Source organism: Cyrtonyx montezumae, unplaced genomic scaffold (assembly GCF_038088225.1).
Source record: "Cyrtonyx montezumae isolate F1298 unplaced genomic scaffold, pur_monq_1.0 scaffold_10, whole genome shotgun sequence".
Taxonomy (NCBI): Eukaryota; Metazoa; Chordata; class Aves; order Galliformes; family Odontophoridae; genus Cyrtonyx; species Cyrtonyx montezumae.
The window spans coordinates 43,133,688-43,149,981 of record NW_027071826.1 but is presented as its reverse complement, the minus strand read 5'-3'; the positions used below and the strand labels follow the sequence as shown (position 1 = coordinate 43,149,981).

The 16,294-nt window shown below is 39.2% G+C and overlaps 1 protein-coding gene across 4 annotated transcripts in view; it reads right to left on the bottom strand.

Moving 5' to 3' along the window:
• TSPAN4 (tetraspanin 4) overlaps positions 1-16,294 on the bottom strand; it is a 390,158-nt gene that overhangs the window by 37,803 nt on the left and 336,061 nt on the right. For all 4 annotated transcript variants that reach the window (XM_065755129.1, XM_065755131.1, XM_065755130.1 and 1 more), the window contains one exon: positions 8,685-8,759. In XM_065755129.1, the coding sequence (XP_065611201.1) occupies positions 8,685-8,759 (75 nt within the window). The remainder of the gene's footprint in view (positions 1-8,684; positions 8,760-16,294) is intronic.

Here is a 16,294-nt window from a genome sequence, read left to right as displayed (position 1 = left end):
CAATCCTTGCATATGCCTTATTCACTGCTAATAACAGAAAACTGTAATGAAATTGTATGATACTACCATCATTCAGAGTATTAGAAGCATTCAAAATTTCAAGTAGGAAATGCGTGCATTCAGAAATTGTAAAACAGTTCTCTCTCTTCCTCCTCTTAAGATACATATCCCTTTACTCAAAAGCTACTTCTCTCTCTTCTGTCTCAACCTTTTCCTTTTATCAAGTATTATTGGTTTTGGTGCTCATTTGTAAAAAGATTCAGTGATCTCAAGTGACTAAAGATAAGTAGTCCATATCAAAGATGATTACAGACGCACTTAGATGCTGTTTTACTGGCAGGAATTCTCGTGTACCATTGACTACATTGGTTCTGTAAATTTCTGAATGTATTTCAACATTTCAAGCACCACTGTCTAAGCCTTATTCCTCCATCTTCACAGATTCAATCCTCAATTATCAGCCAACAAGACAATACCATCTTGCAGTGCAATGATGCTTCAGATGAGGGGAGCTATGCTATTAGGTGGTTGCTTCATATTCATCATGGAGTTTAAATAATTTAAAACACCTGAACACGATCTGCAGCTCCAAGTCAATACATTTCAGCTCCAACTCCACCAAAGAGATCCCTGAACGAGCAATGGCTTGGAGCTGCTGATCAACAGATCTGTCTTTCCTCATTTCAGCTGGGAGCCATCCTGTTTATGCTGAGTTAAGAGGAAGGATTTGAAAGAATTTCAACTGCAAGTCATATGAAAAAAAGCAGTCTATCTTCAACATTGTTTTCCAATTGCAGCTGACAAATCTTAGACAAGAGCTGTGTGCTCCTGGCCAGCACATATCTGGGGACACAAAAAGCCACCTTCCCTTCTCTTTTTGTACATGTAAAGATGTTAAACATTTAGTTTACTGTCATTTTCTAATGTTGCCTGAAATACATAGTGACACATAAAAAATGTTCATAGAATGAATAAAAAATGTATTGTCTACTTCAATATACTACCTCAGTCATTCCTTTCCACTTGATGTTGCCTGCATTTAAATGTCTAAAGCTGCATTTTAATCATTTATTAGTTTTCTAAACCATTCTTTTCTCTTTTTGCTATTCTTTTCTCCTAAAATGTTAGGAAACACATCAGCATTTAGAAAAGATGCAAAGATGAGGTTCAGTTGCCACTAAAGCCAGTGCTGATTGGGTGGCACATAAACCAGTGCCATTCTCTGGAGTTCTATTATCCATTTCTACACGTTGAAATGACTTCTTTCACCACAGCTAAGACCTAGTTTCCAGAATAGCAAGGTCCCAATATGCATATTCAGGTATGACGGTATTTAGTATTTCCCACAAGACACTGCAGCTTGAGGATTCAGCTTTTAGCATCATTTCCACCAGTCAGCAGAAGAGGAGCTGAACTGCCTATTCACTATTAGTAGCACATTTTAAAATACCCAGACAAAAAGTATGCAGCTGTGCAATGTAAATATGCTATTATTAAATAATAATCAGCATTACCATATGCTAGGTTTTCCAAGGCAGAGGTCATGTGAAGATTTGCACCACCCATAATTTGTCTGCTATGAGAACCAAAATTTAAGATGAGCACTGGAAACAAATAATTGAAAAAGCACTCCCACAACAAAGAGATATTCTCTGACGTGCTTCTGAGATCACAAATTAATCTCTGATTAGGGATTACAAACCAGCGAGAAGGAAGCCCAGAATCATCACTTTGAGTTGTATGCTAACTGATGCGTTGCCATATATTTATCAAATGAATTTAGTGATGCCAGGAAATAAAAGATAGATGTAGCTGGCTTTAAGCCAGGCATGACGGCAGCAGTAGCTGTGTTTGATTCATCTATACAGCTCTGGGAATTAATGTCCCAGCTAGTCAGGCTGGAGTTCAGAACTGGATTTCTCCCGAGACAAAGCAGTATTCCAAATTATGCAGTAGTGCAATGTGAGCAATATTGCACTCACTGCAATATGAACAAAAATCTGTTCTGACTAGGATGAGACACCTACATTCTTCATTTCTGAATTCAACCACAGTAGGAATACATGTGGCATAAAGAGCTGACAGGCTATTGCATTATCTAATCTTTATGTAGGGTATTTCTGTTAGGTGCAGGGCTTAATTTAGGAAAGTTTGATTTTCCTTTCCTGGCGCCCATTCCCCTGTTAGCACTTTACTCTAGGAATCAATTAGGCTCTGATCAACCACTGATCAAGAGTTCCCAGTGGGGAGCCTTAATGCATTTTATCTGCCGTTATCATTCCTAAATAACACCTATTTTGTAGCATGCACTTAATTCTTTTCATCAATACTTTGCTATCCTTCAACAACCCTGTTAATAGCAGTTTTTGCAGGTCCACTTTTGAGGAAATCTTTTTTTGACAAAGGAATTAGCAAAAATATGGGATTTCCAGTGGTGTGTTTGTTTTCTTCAGACACAAACAAATTTCTCTTCACCTGCTTCTGCCTAAAAAAAAAAAAAAGGTTAAAGTGATGTGTTGGAGATACTAAAAGGAAAGCTGTTCAAGAACAAATAGAAAAACATAACCATTAATGCTTTCAAGCAGACATTCATTATTTTCCACTAAATTCCCTACGAAGTGAAAGACCATGATGCATCTTCACCATCTTCAGAATTTTTCATTATTATTAGCATTTACTTAGCAAGATTTCTTTTAAAAGGAAAGAACACAAAAGGCACGTATCAACTTTGACAAGACTTCAGTATATGATTAAGTCAATCATGTGGATTTAAGCACACACTTAAGTAATCTGCTGAATAGAGACAGATTTAAACCTGTGCCTGAATGCATTGCTGAAAAGAAGCCAAAACGAATTGGTTATAATTAAATTCTTTTGATGAAATTTCTGCAACTCCCTATTGTGTGGCACCAGTACTGAAATGCTAATAAACTAGTTAAAATTAAGCTTATTATGAAGTAGAATATTATGAAGTAGAATAAGACACAGAGAAATGCCTGTCTTTTCTTATTTTGTATATCATCATTTTGCATTAGAGAAATAAAATATTTGACCAGGGCTAACCCATGACCCTCACAAAGCAATAACTGCAGGTCACAGTACAGGAGACGACCTATAGATTCCTCCACATCAACCTGCAATGTTATTCCTGCTTATCAGTGGAATGGGTTTTAGCTCCATCAGCACTTACACAAAACTCTAACTTCAGAACACTGCCAGAGCGATGCTACAAGCCAGGGACTGATCAGTGTGTGGAGAGCTCTTTTAAATACAAAAGAGATTGAGCTCAAACTGAAAACAAAGTGCTTATGCACCAGCTGCTCAAAAATCTCTTGTATACAGAGATCACAGAATCATAGTTGGAAGGGACCTCTGTACACCCCCCACATCCAAACCCCTGTTAAGCAAGGTCCCTCCAGCAGGAAGCACAGGAAAGTATCCAGGTGGGTTTTGAATATCCCCAGAGAAGGAAACTCCACAACCCTGTTGGGCAGCCTGTCCCAGTGCTCTGTCACCCTCACAATAAAGAAGTACTTCTCGTGTTCAGATGGAACTTTCTACATCTCAGTCTGTGCACGTTGCTCCTTGTCCCTTTGCAGGTCAGCCAGTCCATAATCTGTACTGATGCATGTGGTTATTCCCACTCAAGATCAGAACTTGCATGCCCTAAAGCATGTTATGTTAATGCAGCACATCCCAGCAGAAATACCACAAAGAATTAAAAAGAGCCTTGTTCTTCTGAGAGCCTCTTGCACACCAACATACCCAGGCACTGCCCACATTGATACTCTTCTGAAATTCTCCCAGCCTTGCCTGGCAGAAGAATAGCTCTGTTTACTGTGGCAGGAGGATGATACAGGAAGCCAAGATTTTTCACTATTGAAAGTTTTGAGTGATGTTAGAAGCTTTAAAACATGCCAGTGCAATGGTGTAGGCTAATTAAAAGATGAAGAAACCCTGGTAGGAAAGGCAGGATAATCTGACTGATGAGCTGTACAGAGTGACCACCCCACCAGTTTTGCAGGACTTCCCAAAATCTGTTGTGTTTTTTTTCCCAATAACTTAAGACCATCCGGAAGCTGCATACACAGTTGGGATGATATGGCCCTACACTTCAGCCTCCATTTTTCCATCTTCAATCAGATCTTCCTTTTCCGTGTGTTTGCCTGACAGCCCTGCGTGCTAGACTGACCAGGAACGTGAAACCAAATATAAAGGTGGTAGTGAAGACTGAGCTATACTTGAAATTATACCCACTGCACTCCACTAGTCTGCTGCTTGCAGTCTGTATGGGACCAGGCAAAACATCTATAAGGAATTACAATCATTAGTAAAATGTTTTGAGAAACAAAGCAAGAAACAAATTAATCTACACATCAATCATATTTCAGTAAGACAGCAGTAAAAATTAAAGATGTACTCATTATGATGACACAGAAAACAAATCTTCTTTTTCCATTTGTGGGCATTAAGTTGCAGCATCACAGCTCTCCCCATAAATCTGAAAAAACTGAGACATCTGAACAAACAAATTAGTACCAAAAAAAGAAAATAATCATATACTACAGCCGCAAAAAAAGTAAATATGAACTTTTTTCCCCCGAACTTCCAGGAAAACCAACACAGTAAATATAAAGACAGATGATAAACACAGAAGGATCATACAGCCTAGAACTGGTACAAGCCTAAAAATTTTATTAGCATAATTTATATCCTAACAGAGTTTGACTTGATGCTGATAAATACAAGGAATATCCAAGCCTCTGTCAGGACAGGGCACAGCTGCTTTCCATTTATCACTATAAAATGAAGGTTATCCCTAATAGAACTCCACTGATCACTTATGATACAGAGAGACCCTCACACAGAAACACTTAACTTATATAAAATATATAATGCTTCTCTGCATTAATGGAATTAAAATAATAACTATCAAAGAGAAAATTCAAGCTAGAATAGATGGCCATTGACATGACTCTGATAATATCATAGGAGTACCTCAAACGAGGGCATCAATTTAGCCTTAAAATATAATGCTTTGAGAGTAACAATCTGCCTCAGTACCTATTATCACAAAAACTCCTTTTCAGACCCATATCTCTCCGGCTCTGCCCTTTAAAAAATTCAAAAGTTACACTTTGGGAACTCGCATGTGGACATGCACGAACACAAGACAGGAGCTTCTAAGTCCCTAGAATGTCCTACATTGAACAGAAGAGAGCTAATGAACCTATCACAGATGCTTTGGGTTGAGCCAGGACAAAACAGAAGTGCTATGTATTTTTCCTGACATCCACCCGCCATAGGAATGTTTCCTCATCCTGTTCCCACAGTCAACATTTCACTTCTGCAGATCTCAAAGGATCTGTAATCACTGTAACCAGGTAGGACAGAAAAGAGAAGCATTAACTGGGCTTGAGCTCAGTGCCCCTGCCAAGGAGTCCCACAGTGCAGCCCCCAAGAAGCAAGGAGTTTACATCCTCCATTACACACTGTTGAGATGTTTCTCCAAGTTCTTCTCAATAACACTGCACCATACAGACAGCTTAGAAAAAGTTGTAAAGTCCAGGGCACTACTTATCTCATGAAGTCAAGACAAACATTTATCCATCACGAAAAGGGAAGATGACATTATGGGGCATGGGAGCAAGCTTGCAGCTTAAAAGCTCCAAGAGGCTGCTGCCAAGTCACAGAGAATGAGAGGTCAGTCCAGGCTGCCCCAAGTCCCAGCAGCCAGTTCTGTCCATCTTCACAGCTGCACGCTCTCCCACAACAAAAGAATAAAAGTACTGTGCCAAAAGCTGTAAAGAACTTTTGTCTTGATGCTTTTTAATAATGAATGCACTACGACATCAGTAGTCCCAGCAGTGAATAAATGCATTGCATCCGTATGTGCTTGGATGCATACTTGCACTGTGGCTCAGTACTGGCACTGGCTTGCCACTGTGGCCACTTTGCAGCAGAAGGAACAAAAAGTGCACTGGCCAAGTATTTTTAAGGTAGCTACAATGCCAACCACGCTGCTGGCACACCTCAGTCTCTTGGCTTCCTTCGGCCAGGACAGCAAAAGCTTTACATTTAAAATCAGCCCCAGCTGCTTGCAAGCTTGGGCAGCTCTCTAAGCTCTGCTTCTCCACCACAGTTAAGGAAAAAACACTGCCCTGTTTCACAGAAAGCAGGGAGGGCTAACTAAACTCTGCAAAATGAGTAAAGCATGCACTTAAAGTAAAAGTAAACAAAAACTGCCATGAAATCCATTATCCAGCCTACTCTTAGCCTGGAAACAGAAAATGATAATAAGACACCATTTCACCCTGGGAAGAATTTTACATGCACATACACTCCTAATTAACAGAAGACTTCCAAGTAATTGAAAAAAATGCTGTTCACACATATACATACATATACGTATAAAATCACATAAATACATATAACATGACAGAGGAGCCCTCAAAGACTTAACCTGCAGTCATCTTCTGCTTTTGTATGCAAAACTGATACTACTTTCTTCTAACGTGTTAGCATAGACTGTTCCTTCATTGATCTTGCAAAGAACCATATTAACTCAATAACTGTAGCAGACTTGCCTGGGTTTGCTATGCTACCCATATGAGCACACATGGCATTGCTGTTTTTCACATTAGGATAGCTGGCACACAACCATAAGCACACTGTAAGAACATACTAGTTGTACACCGCTATCTTCTTTTTTTTTCAGTAGACATAAACCACTGATTTCCTCAACATAAAATCATGTCTTTAAAGTCTCCCATATGATCATCTGCAAGACACAGATTGAAGCAATTTCTTAACCTGGTAAACCTGAACTTGAATTCTTATTTTAGAACCATTTTTGATCTTGAAGAAATCTGTATTGCACCTTCTGCATCAACCTACAACCTGACCTGGAAAGAGGTTAAATTTCTTGATATTGTTACCAAGAACATAGACAGGAATGCTACAAACCAACAGGGCTGAAGTGGGGAGGGAATCCTTCCTCATACTTTCACTATTATTACCTCTAAAGAATGAGCACCAACATTCTCTGCAAGAAACCTGTCAACGTAACATCACTGATTGCATTATGAATATATTTTTTTCAATTTTTATTTATTCATCCCTATACCTATACCATATCAGCCTCAATAATTGCCAGTGACAGGGAATTTTACGGTATGGTGATGTAGAGTATCAGAAACACCTGTCTTTTAAACATACTTCTTGATGATTCTATATTTTCAAGTTCAAGACAGGCCTGTGGTATATCAATATTTTAGAAACTGCTATCATTTTTTCCTCTTAGGATCTCTTAGGAAGAGGACATCTTTTCTTTCCCAAACTGAATCGGGATAGTTTCCACGATCCCTCCACGACTATTCTCTCCCAGCTGCCCAGTGCTTTTAATCATTTGTTTTCTTTTGCTGAAATGAAGTAACCAAAACTGAATCCCGAATTAACAGTGAGGCGAGTCCTTAAACTTTAACAATGACATGACAATATATTCTGATTCCTTTACCAACTGTTGTATTTGGTTTTTGGAGGCCTACTGCATATTAAGTAGATGCCTTTATTAAGTTGTCATCTATGACGTGTAGATCTTTCTCCTAAGAGGTTACAAGTAATTCAGAATCCAATAATGCATACAAGGAATTTAAATTGCCCTTTCTATTTTAATTACTTTGCAAGTTAATTCCAGGTCCCAGCTACAACATGCCATCCAACAACCTAGTCCTTTTCAGACCTTCAGAAATGCACCTGACAATCATTCAGTGTTCATAACTGAATAATTTGGAGCATTTCCAGAAAGTAACGTTGCTATCTTACTCACTGTCTGTCTACATTATCTTTAAAACACACTAGATCTACTAATTCTAGGTCTACAATTAATCTTCAATGTATTTTACTATGAATGTCTTCACATTCAAAAAATAAAAAAATAAGAACTGCTTGTTGGTCATGCATCCGATGGCTCTTTGTGGCAATTTTTGCCACCTACCCCATAGTTTTCCCTTAGCAATCATCATCTGCAAAAGACTTTGTTACATAATTCTGATTGAATAGGCAGGTTATGCATAATTGCACATTTTCACTTGATTTGGGGTTCATCCAAAGATGATACAAGACAGGCTCTTGCACAGAAATAACAAGCACAGGAACAAAGGCCAAATTTGAAACTGCAAACAATAGCTGAGTTTACTAAATTTTATCCACTTACAGGCTTCTCACTAAAATGCAACTACACATCTTGCAAAAAGCAACTTGAAAAGATAATGAACTGTGTGCTTCAGCCAATGAGGCTTCCTTTGATATAATATCAGTGTGGCTCTTAAATTGTAAACATTTCAGATTATTTTTTTTTTATGAATCCTGTTTGTGTCTGATGGCTCTTCCCACATGCACCTAGTAAGCCTCATTGGCTTTGTTGTGTGCTTGCTGTTTTTTCTTTATTTTTTTTTATTTTTAAATGGCAGAGGCACTCAGCAATGTCTGTGACCTTGAGTTGTACACATGAGCAAGCAAGAGAGCCCAGTCCTGTAAGGCTGTTTATGCATTCTGAGAGAGGTGTCTCAAGGAAGACAGAAGCATGATGTGCATACCAAGCCAAGTGCTTCATGATTTATTTATAGAGAAAAGGGGCATAAAAATTTGCTGAAGGGGAAAGAAAAATGAAGAATCTGACTTACCTTGTCTGTGTAGACGAAGAACAGAATCACTACAGTGAGCTCCAACAGAAATATAATTAACAGCATGATAAAAAACTGTCAAGAGAAGAAGGGATGGGGAAAAAAAAAACAAAAAGCAAAAAACGATCAACATCTATCTCAGCTTTTCTTGGATGCACAATAAGTACATTTAGCAGATCATGCAGAAAGGGGAGTGGGAGTCAGACACCAGGATGCAAAGCTGCTTACTGCAGAACAGAGGGCATGACATGCAGTGACCACAAAAGCAGTTAAACGACTGATTTCTAACCATGTATCTATGGCTCATTTCTACCACTGATTTCAGTAGAAGAACATAAAACCCCTGTGATCTGCCCCACCCAGCAGGCTCTATTCGATAGCACTTCCTAGGCTATGCTTTAATAATTTATTTTTGCTATCAGATCTTTTCAATTAATGAGATTTCATCAGAAACCACAGTTTAGACTTCCCATTGCTAGAGAATGTAGCCTGGTCCATAAACCACAAAGTCATAGCCCTTTTCAAGGTGAACTGCAGGATAAGCGAGTGGCACACCCAAAAACTTGCAAACCAAGTTAGCCTTAAAAGCAGTTCTAGGTAGTTACAGACTACCCACGGGTTTAAACTGAAAAGAGTTGATTTGTTCTTAAGATACCAACATAAAGTTGGTCTATAGCTTTTGCTCCTCACAACATAAGGAACTGTGTAAAAACCAGTAGTCCAAAGCGCAAGGGAGTAGATAAAAGAAATCTTTCACACAGGAATTTTGGGAAGCCCTCAGCTCTGATTATATTTAAGCAGGACAAACTCCAGGCAATGCACAATAACTATGAAAAAAATCTGGTTTTTGCTAAGAAGCTCCATGGGTCTATAGCAGCATCAGAACAGCGATTGCACAAACTAGAACAAACCTTGCCTAAGTTGAAAACGAAAGTTTTATAAAGATGAGTGAAGAAATAAGAATGATTTTGGAAACTTCTTAGGCTCAGGCAATGGCTCTTCAACACAAATTCTATACGCTTAGTAGCTTGCAAGGCTGGAATTCTAATACTGAGCAACACTGACTTCATTGAAACCCCATCCCCAAGAGAAAAAAAGTTACTGTCTGGCTTCAACCACAAGGCTGCAAATCTATGAAAGTTTAATGGCTACAAAACCTTATCAGAGCTTCTTCTCTGCTTGGCAAGTCAAAACCAAACCTTTGAACCTATGGATTTCTGTGATTGAATGGAGGAGAAAAGGTCAAGAAGGGGAAAATACCATTTTCCACTAGTACAATTAGACTGTCTATAGAACTCACAGCACTTTGCCCCAGGAGTGTTAAATGAAAGTTTATTTTCAAATCTTCATCACGAGTATCTTCACACCTGCCTGACCCTAATACTGGATCCCATTACCGCCCTCACAGTGATCTGAGTTGATTTCCATATCATTACCTTCCAGCACTGTCCTTCTTGTACAGCTTTTGCAAACCAGCCCTGGTGCAGCTTACTTATTTACTATTTTTTACTTCAAAAATTTTAGCCTGTTGGACAGAATACACTGAAATAAGGTAAATAACACTACTCTTCGCAAAGATACTTGATTTATTTAGCTGTAGGGTACTTTATTGCTCAGCCACAAAGCACATGTTTTCCAAACCATACATGTAAACACCACTGTCTCCCTGTGCAATTCACTGTCTTAGCCTAGATCACACTAGGCAGTACAGAGGAGGGAGCTCAGCTAGTTGCTAAAAATCTTCAAAGCCTACAAGCACAGAAGTCCTACTCAAATACTTTCTGCTGCTTGTGTGATTCCACACAATACACACAACCCCTGAACTGCCCCAAGAGAGCAAATTCCCCATCTCACAACACCACACAGACCCGCCATGCCTTTCTGCTGTCCCCTCAGAGCTGATATCCCCCAACCTCACCTCACAGGAACCTGGAACAGTGGGTATGGACAGGAACCTGCACAAGAGTTGGGAATATGGTTTTTCCTCTGGTCTCAAGAAAGCATCCCTCCCTTCTCCCTGCACATCAGCAGCCAAGGAGGAAGGGAAGCATGAGGAGAGCTGAGCTGGCAGGAGAAGAGTTGGAAAAGCTACCTGGAGGGAAGTATGAGAGCTAGTGAGCAAGGTACACCTGGCGGGATGCAAGTGCTGAAGCAAGGAGGTTCACCAAGAAAAGCAAGACAGCTGGGACGTGGCCAGGGGACACTGCCATGCAGGACAGGTGCAATGGAGAGGGGACAAGCCACTGCTGCCCCCTTGCCTGTTCCTAAATGTGACGTGTTCAGGAGTTAACAGGCAGGGCTCAAAATTTAAGAAATCAGAACAAAAGCCATCCTAGTGATGGTTATATGCCATGTCCAAGTCTACCCACAGGCTCAGAGGTTCCTCCAGGGATTTTCTCTCCTACCCACAGCTCAGTTCATCTCTCTGGCAGAATAGGCAACAAAGCCACTATTGCAGGATTTTGGTTTCATGCACTGCAGGTTTTGGAAGTCATACAGTGAACTAAAATTAACGCTGTTCAGAAAGTCAAAACCTAGATAAGTAGGATTATGCTTTTCCTGCACAGAAGAATAGTCCCACTTTTAAATAAAACTCTGGTTTTATCCTACTTATTATTCACACTCATTGACAAAGAATGCAGTTATATAACAGATAACATGCATTAGCAATCCCACCGTGTGCAGACAGTAGGGGCATTCACTGTATTGCAAAGGTAAATTAAGTGAGGTCAGCCTCAAGGCGGAGGCTTAAAATTCATCATCTGCTAAAAACTGCAGCACTTACATGTCAGCACATTTATCATTTCCTTCCAATGAAGAACCCTACCTGAACCCAGACCAGCGCATCAGAAAGTAAAATAATAGTAATATCAAAGCTTCAGATGGATCTGGCTGCAAAGCACAGCCTGCGTGCTTCATCACATCTTCTGATCCACTGGACTAAAGTGTACAGATGGCTGCAAGCACAACCTGCCCCTCTATTCCCAATGCACCTTCCCACAGAAGTTCATGTTCAGTTCCAAGCCTCAGCATCATCCCAAAGGGAATGATATCCAGTCTGGGGCCAGAGGTGGTTTAAAAGGCAAAAACACAAAATCACTGAAGGCTCACAACGCTTAAAACCCCATTAATTCTACTGAAAACTCAGCTCATTTTCAAACAAATTCTCTCACTGTGGTGATAAACACAGAGAAGAAAAAAAAAAGAATTTTTCTGTGGCTCACTGGCACTGCAGGCTGCTGATATAAAGATTTATGCATGGAGAAACAATAATCCCAAAGCAAAGCATTCATGTAAAACTCCACAAAAAGATTAATCTGACCTGTACACAGAGATGCTTTACCACAGTACAGGTCAAATGGTGGGAAGCTACCTAGCAGAGGTTCACTGGAGAGGTAACTACTGTAGAGCATTATTTAAATTACATCTGATACAGCCCTAGTGAAGTTCTGATAAGAAGGGAGGTAAGGTGATGCCTTTCTGTCTGCCTACCACTGATGACTTCCAAGCCTTAAGAAAACTAAGGGTAGTTTATCACAACTGACCTTCATAGTCTGTAAAACCCATCACTTTCTCACAGGTTCCCATTAAAGGGGCAGAAAATGCACTTGCTGCAAAGCCTGCTGCAGAGCTAAGCACCACCCTCCTGATACTAGAAAGAGAAAAATGAATTAGAGGAGATCCCACTTTATAAATCAATTCCTAATGGAACTGTAGTAGGCTTTTGACCCTCCTCTCCTTCCCAAATCTTAGTATTTCTATCACACAGCTCAGATTGCCTTCCTCTATGTTGGAGGTAGCTGATCTCACAGTCTCACATAGGAAAAAGAACCCAAGTCCAAGGAAAACCATCTACCGTTACCTTGTTAATCTCTTCTAACATTTTGCTAGGAGATAAAAACATTACAACTGATGATGAAATCCAGGATCCTCTGTTTAGCCTGACTCCAGAAGTAATGCCTTTAGTGTGATGGAAATCTTTGTCAGACAAGGAGACAGTAAGATGTCAGGGCACCAGTCCCTCTTCCCACTTAGCTAAATATCAAGAGACAGAACTTTCTTGTAAAATATTAATCAGATCCTCTTTGACAAGCAGCAGGAAAGTACATAGATCACTCCAAAAGTAACGCCTCCTATTTATTTCCATAGAAACTACAACAGATACAAAGAGCACAATAACACTGTTTAACAAGGCAAATTCTTAGCTACAAAACACTATTTTCCAACAGCATCACCACTGTTAGCTATGTCTGTTCACCAGTGATGAACCTGTATGCCACAAAAGATCCTACATGCTAAACTCAAAAATCTGCACCAGTGGAGGTGACTGTCATTGACACCACTGTTGAAATGTACCATCTACCGCCTCACTGTGCTCACACCCGCTGTTTGGTCTCCATTAACATTCATTAACATTTGCTGAATGTTTATGGTGCCACTTTTTTTCCATATGGAGGAATTCAATTCCCCACCTTTACTTCATTTGCACTTCCATATCAGATGTCATTCTGTCAGACTGCATCTCTGCTGCCATCTGTCACACAGCAACAAAATGTAACGGAGTATTGGTGGGAAGGTTCAACCTCTACTGCCGTATCCACCAACACCAGCCTCTGAGACTGTGGGCCAACATAATGAAATAGAGGCATTACTTTTAGAACAGCCCTCATATTAAGAAAACCCAAAAGCCAGCAGTCTCTCTGGAATAGTGACACGTTACAAAACAGCTTTAAGATTCACAGCGTAGCAAATAATGTTTGGCCAAACAGCCTGTAAATCAGCATATCCCATCTAAGAAACTGGACAAATACTTCAGCAGTCAGCTTATTCCGTGTTCCATTATGCACTGCCAATGCTGTTAATCTCCAGCAAGCTAGGTAGTGTTGGCCTGAAGCAGCTCTCAGAATGCAGAGGAAAAAATAAACATAAAAAAGTTATGTATATATTATATATACACATATATACGTATATACACATGTGCTTATAGGCAATTTTTCCTTTATTACAGGAGCTGCAAGTTTGATGAAGTCATAGTCAAGCCATTTGCTACTTAATTAGGCTGGATTACTAAGCTCTCATTTGATCAGCTTTAATTTTAGTATTGCTTTTGACTTCCTAATTAAGAAGCATCTCAAGTAGAAGAAATCACAGAGCATTCATATTGGGCTCAAGATGCTGGTCTTCCAAGAGAGCTCTGAACTGATGGCCTGAGAAAGGTTTTGTTTGTCTGGGCCTAATACGAGCAGATCTAAGCTTGGTACATGAGACCAGCACAGCTCTAGTAGCTGGAAGACAGCCTTCCAAAATCACAGAAGCACACAGGTCAGCAATGACCTCTGAGGCTTGAAACAGCCCACAGCCACCCAAACGTTCATCTTTTCATCACAATTTGCAACAACAGCAGATATTAAAGCACAGATTCTCTGCCCATTTGAAGGATCCCTGCTGTTCTGATCAAAAGAAGGCCCTTTATTTCTGAGTTAAAAGGAAGATTATCAGATTGTATTACTGAGATGCAGGCCGGGGCTATCGGACAAAAAGAAAGGTTGGGTTTTTTTTTCTTTCCCCAATTGATTTTTGGATTATGTTTGCATACAAACAGAAGTACTATCAAAAATTACATCACATTCTGCCTATAACTTTCTCTGCAAGGATATCATTTTATTTTCAGTGCCAAAGGTGTAAATAGTATCTTGCTTTTTTGAATAAATAAACACAAATCAAGCCTTTATCTACAAATTCAGAGATCCATTAGAGCCAAATGAACTTCATAGATTTTATAGCAGTCACAATTTACCGAGGTACCTGAAAAATCAAAAATTTACCTTGAGTTTAATATGCTTTGTAATTTTTCTGTTCTCTTAACATGGATTATATTCTCTATAATTGAAATAACAACTATGACACCAAGGGGATCCTGCTGTACTTCTACAGTTGGCACTGAGAAAACCTTCCAATCTTCCATCTTCTCTGCAGAAGTGTACCGTCCAACTGTCTATTCAAATTACATATACACAAACAAACGAACTTGGCTGAAAACCAAAAGGCATAATGGTCAGGGGTCCTGAATACTAAAAATTTATTGGAGATTTATTGGAGGATTTGCATGTTTCACAATTTGGAAAAAACAAACAAACAAAACAAAAAACCAAACTCAATTTAAAAATTCAAAAATCAAAACTTCCCACTGCAGTACTAATGAAGGGCACTCCAGGTACTGCAGAACGGCAACCCCTAATGTAGGCTCTGTATCCTCTGTCAGGTACTAAAGGTTGACCATAATGGCTGTGACTTCCTAAGCACAGCAGTACAAAAATCTTCCATAAGTGTTTTAAAAACTTGTATTCTATTGAAAAGATATTCTGGAAAAGTGGATGTGGTACAGATTTTGTCAGCACTCGAAAAAGAAAACCATTAGAGACTTTCTTCTGAAAGTTAGTTCTCACTAGACGCTTGATTTCATGTTATTCTCAAAAGATATCCTGATCTGATATGTTAATAGGGAGCAGGAATACTACAAATGTCCCACTTACAAGTATGTGTATGTATATATATATATATATATATATATATATTTAATTTTCTGTGGATTTGTTATTGTGGGTTCTTTTCCTCACAAGAAACTAAGAAAAGAGAACAGAAGAAAAAGTGTCAACTGTATTTACACCTTAGAAATTACTTCTCCTGCAGCCAGGAATACTTGTACAAAAAAAAAAAAAAAAAGTCAGGGCAAGGAATAAGGAATGACAGGACAAAGTTAAGAGAGTAGCATCAACTGAGATGTGGGATTTTGTTGACACCGTCAACAAAATCCCACTGTATTGCTCCACCATAACAACTCCACAACAAAGAGAAAGGACAACTTGTATCCATCCATTTCTATCACAGCCGATTTCACACACCGGTACCAAAGCTTCTCCTGATGTTCAGTTAAATTCTCCTTTTGTTAGTTCCTTACCATTGCTCCCACTTACGACCCCTTGTAGTGCCCTGAGTACTTTTTCTCTGCCAATAATATTTAGACTCCTTGAATATTTATGTCCTATCTCAGCCCTCTCTTAGCCATGTTGTGTATATTTGGCTTTTAATACTTCCTTAGAAGTAAATCTCTTTAGCATCATGATCTTTTTTTTTTTCCAGTATAAAAAATGCTAAGTTTGCTCATAAACAGTAAAAAAGCAGTAATGTGTAAGAACAGACATATGAACAGAAATTCCATTATGAAAATGGCGTGTATTTAAATCTGGCTCATCAGCTATTATTCTCTAAAAGCTTTAACAGTTAATTCATCTTGATTGCGACAACATTTTGCACACATTATGCATGGTGGATATATAATACAGCTCTGTTTTTGTTCAGACTATATTTTTTATGAATGTGCAGATATTCCCACTGATGAATAAGTCTCAAAGAAGTCTGGAGTGACTATTTATGGGAAGATATACAATGTGTGCAGTGTTAATGCATATTACCATCATTTCATTTTAGTCTCATTACTGCTTTCAGTTGGAATCATCCAGTCTTACTGCACTCAGGAGGGCTGAGAGACTCTATGTTCCCATACTATTTCTAGTCATTTCCAATCTTTTCCAAAAACTGATCCTAAATTA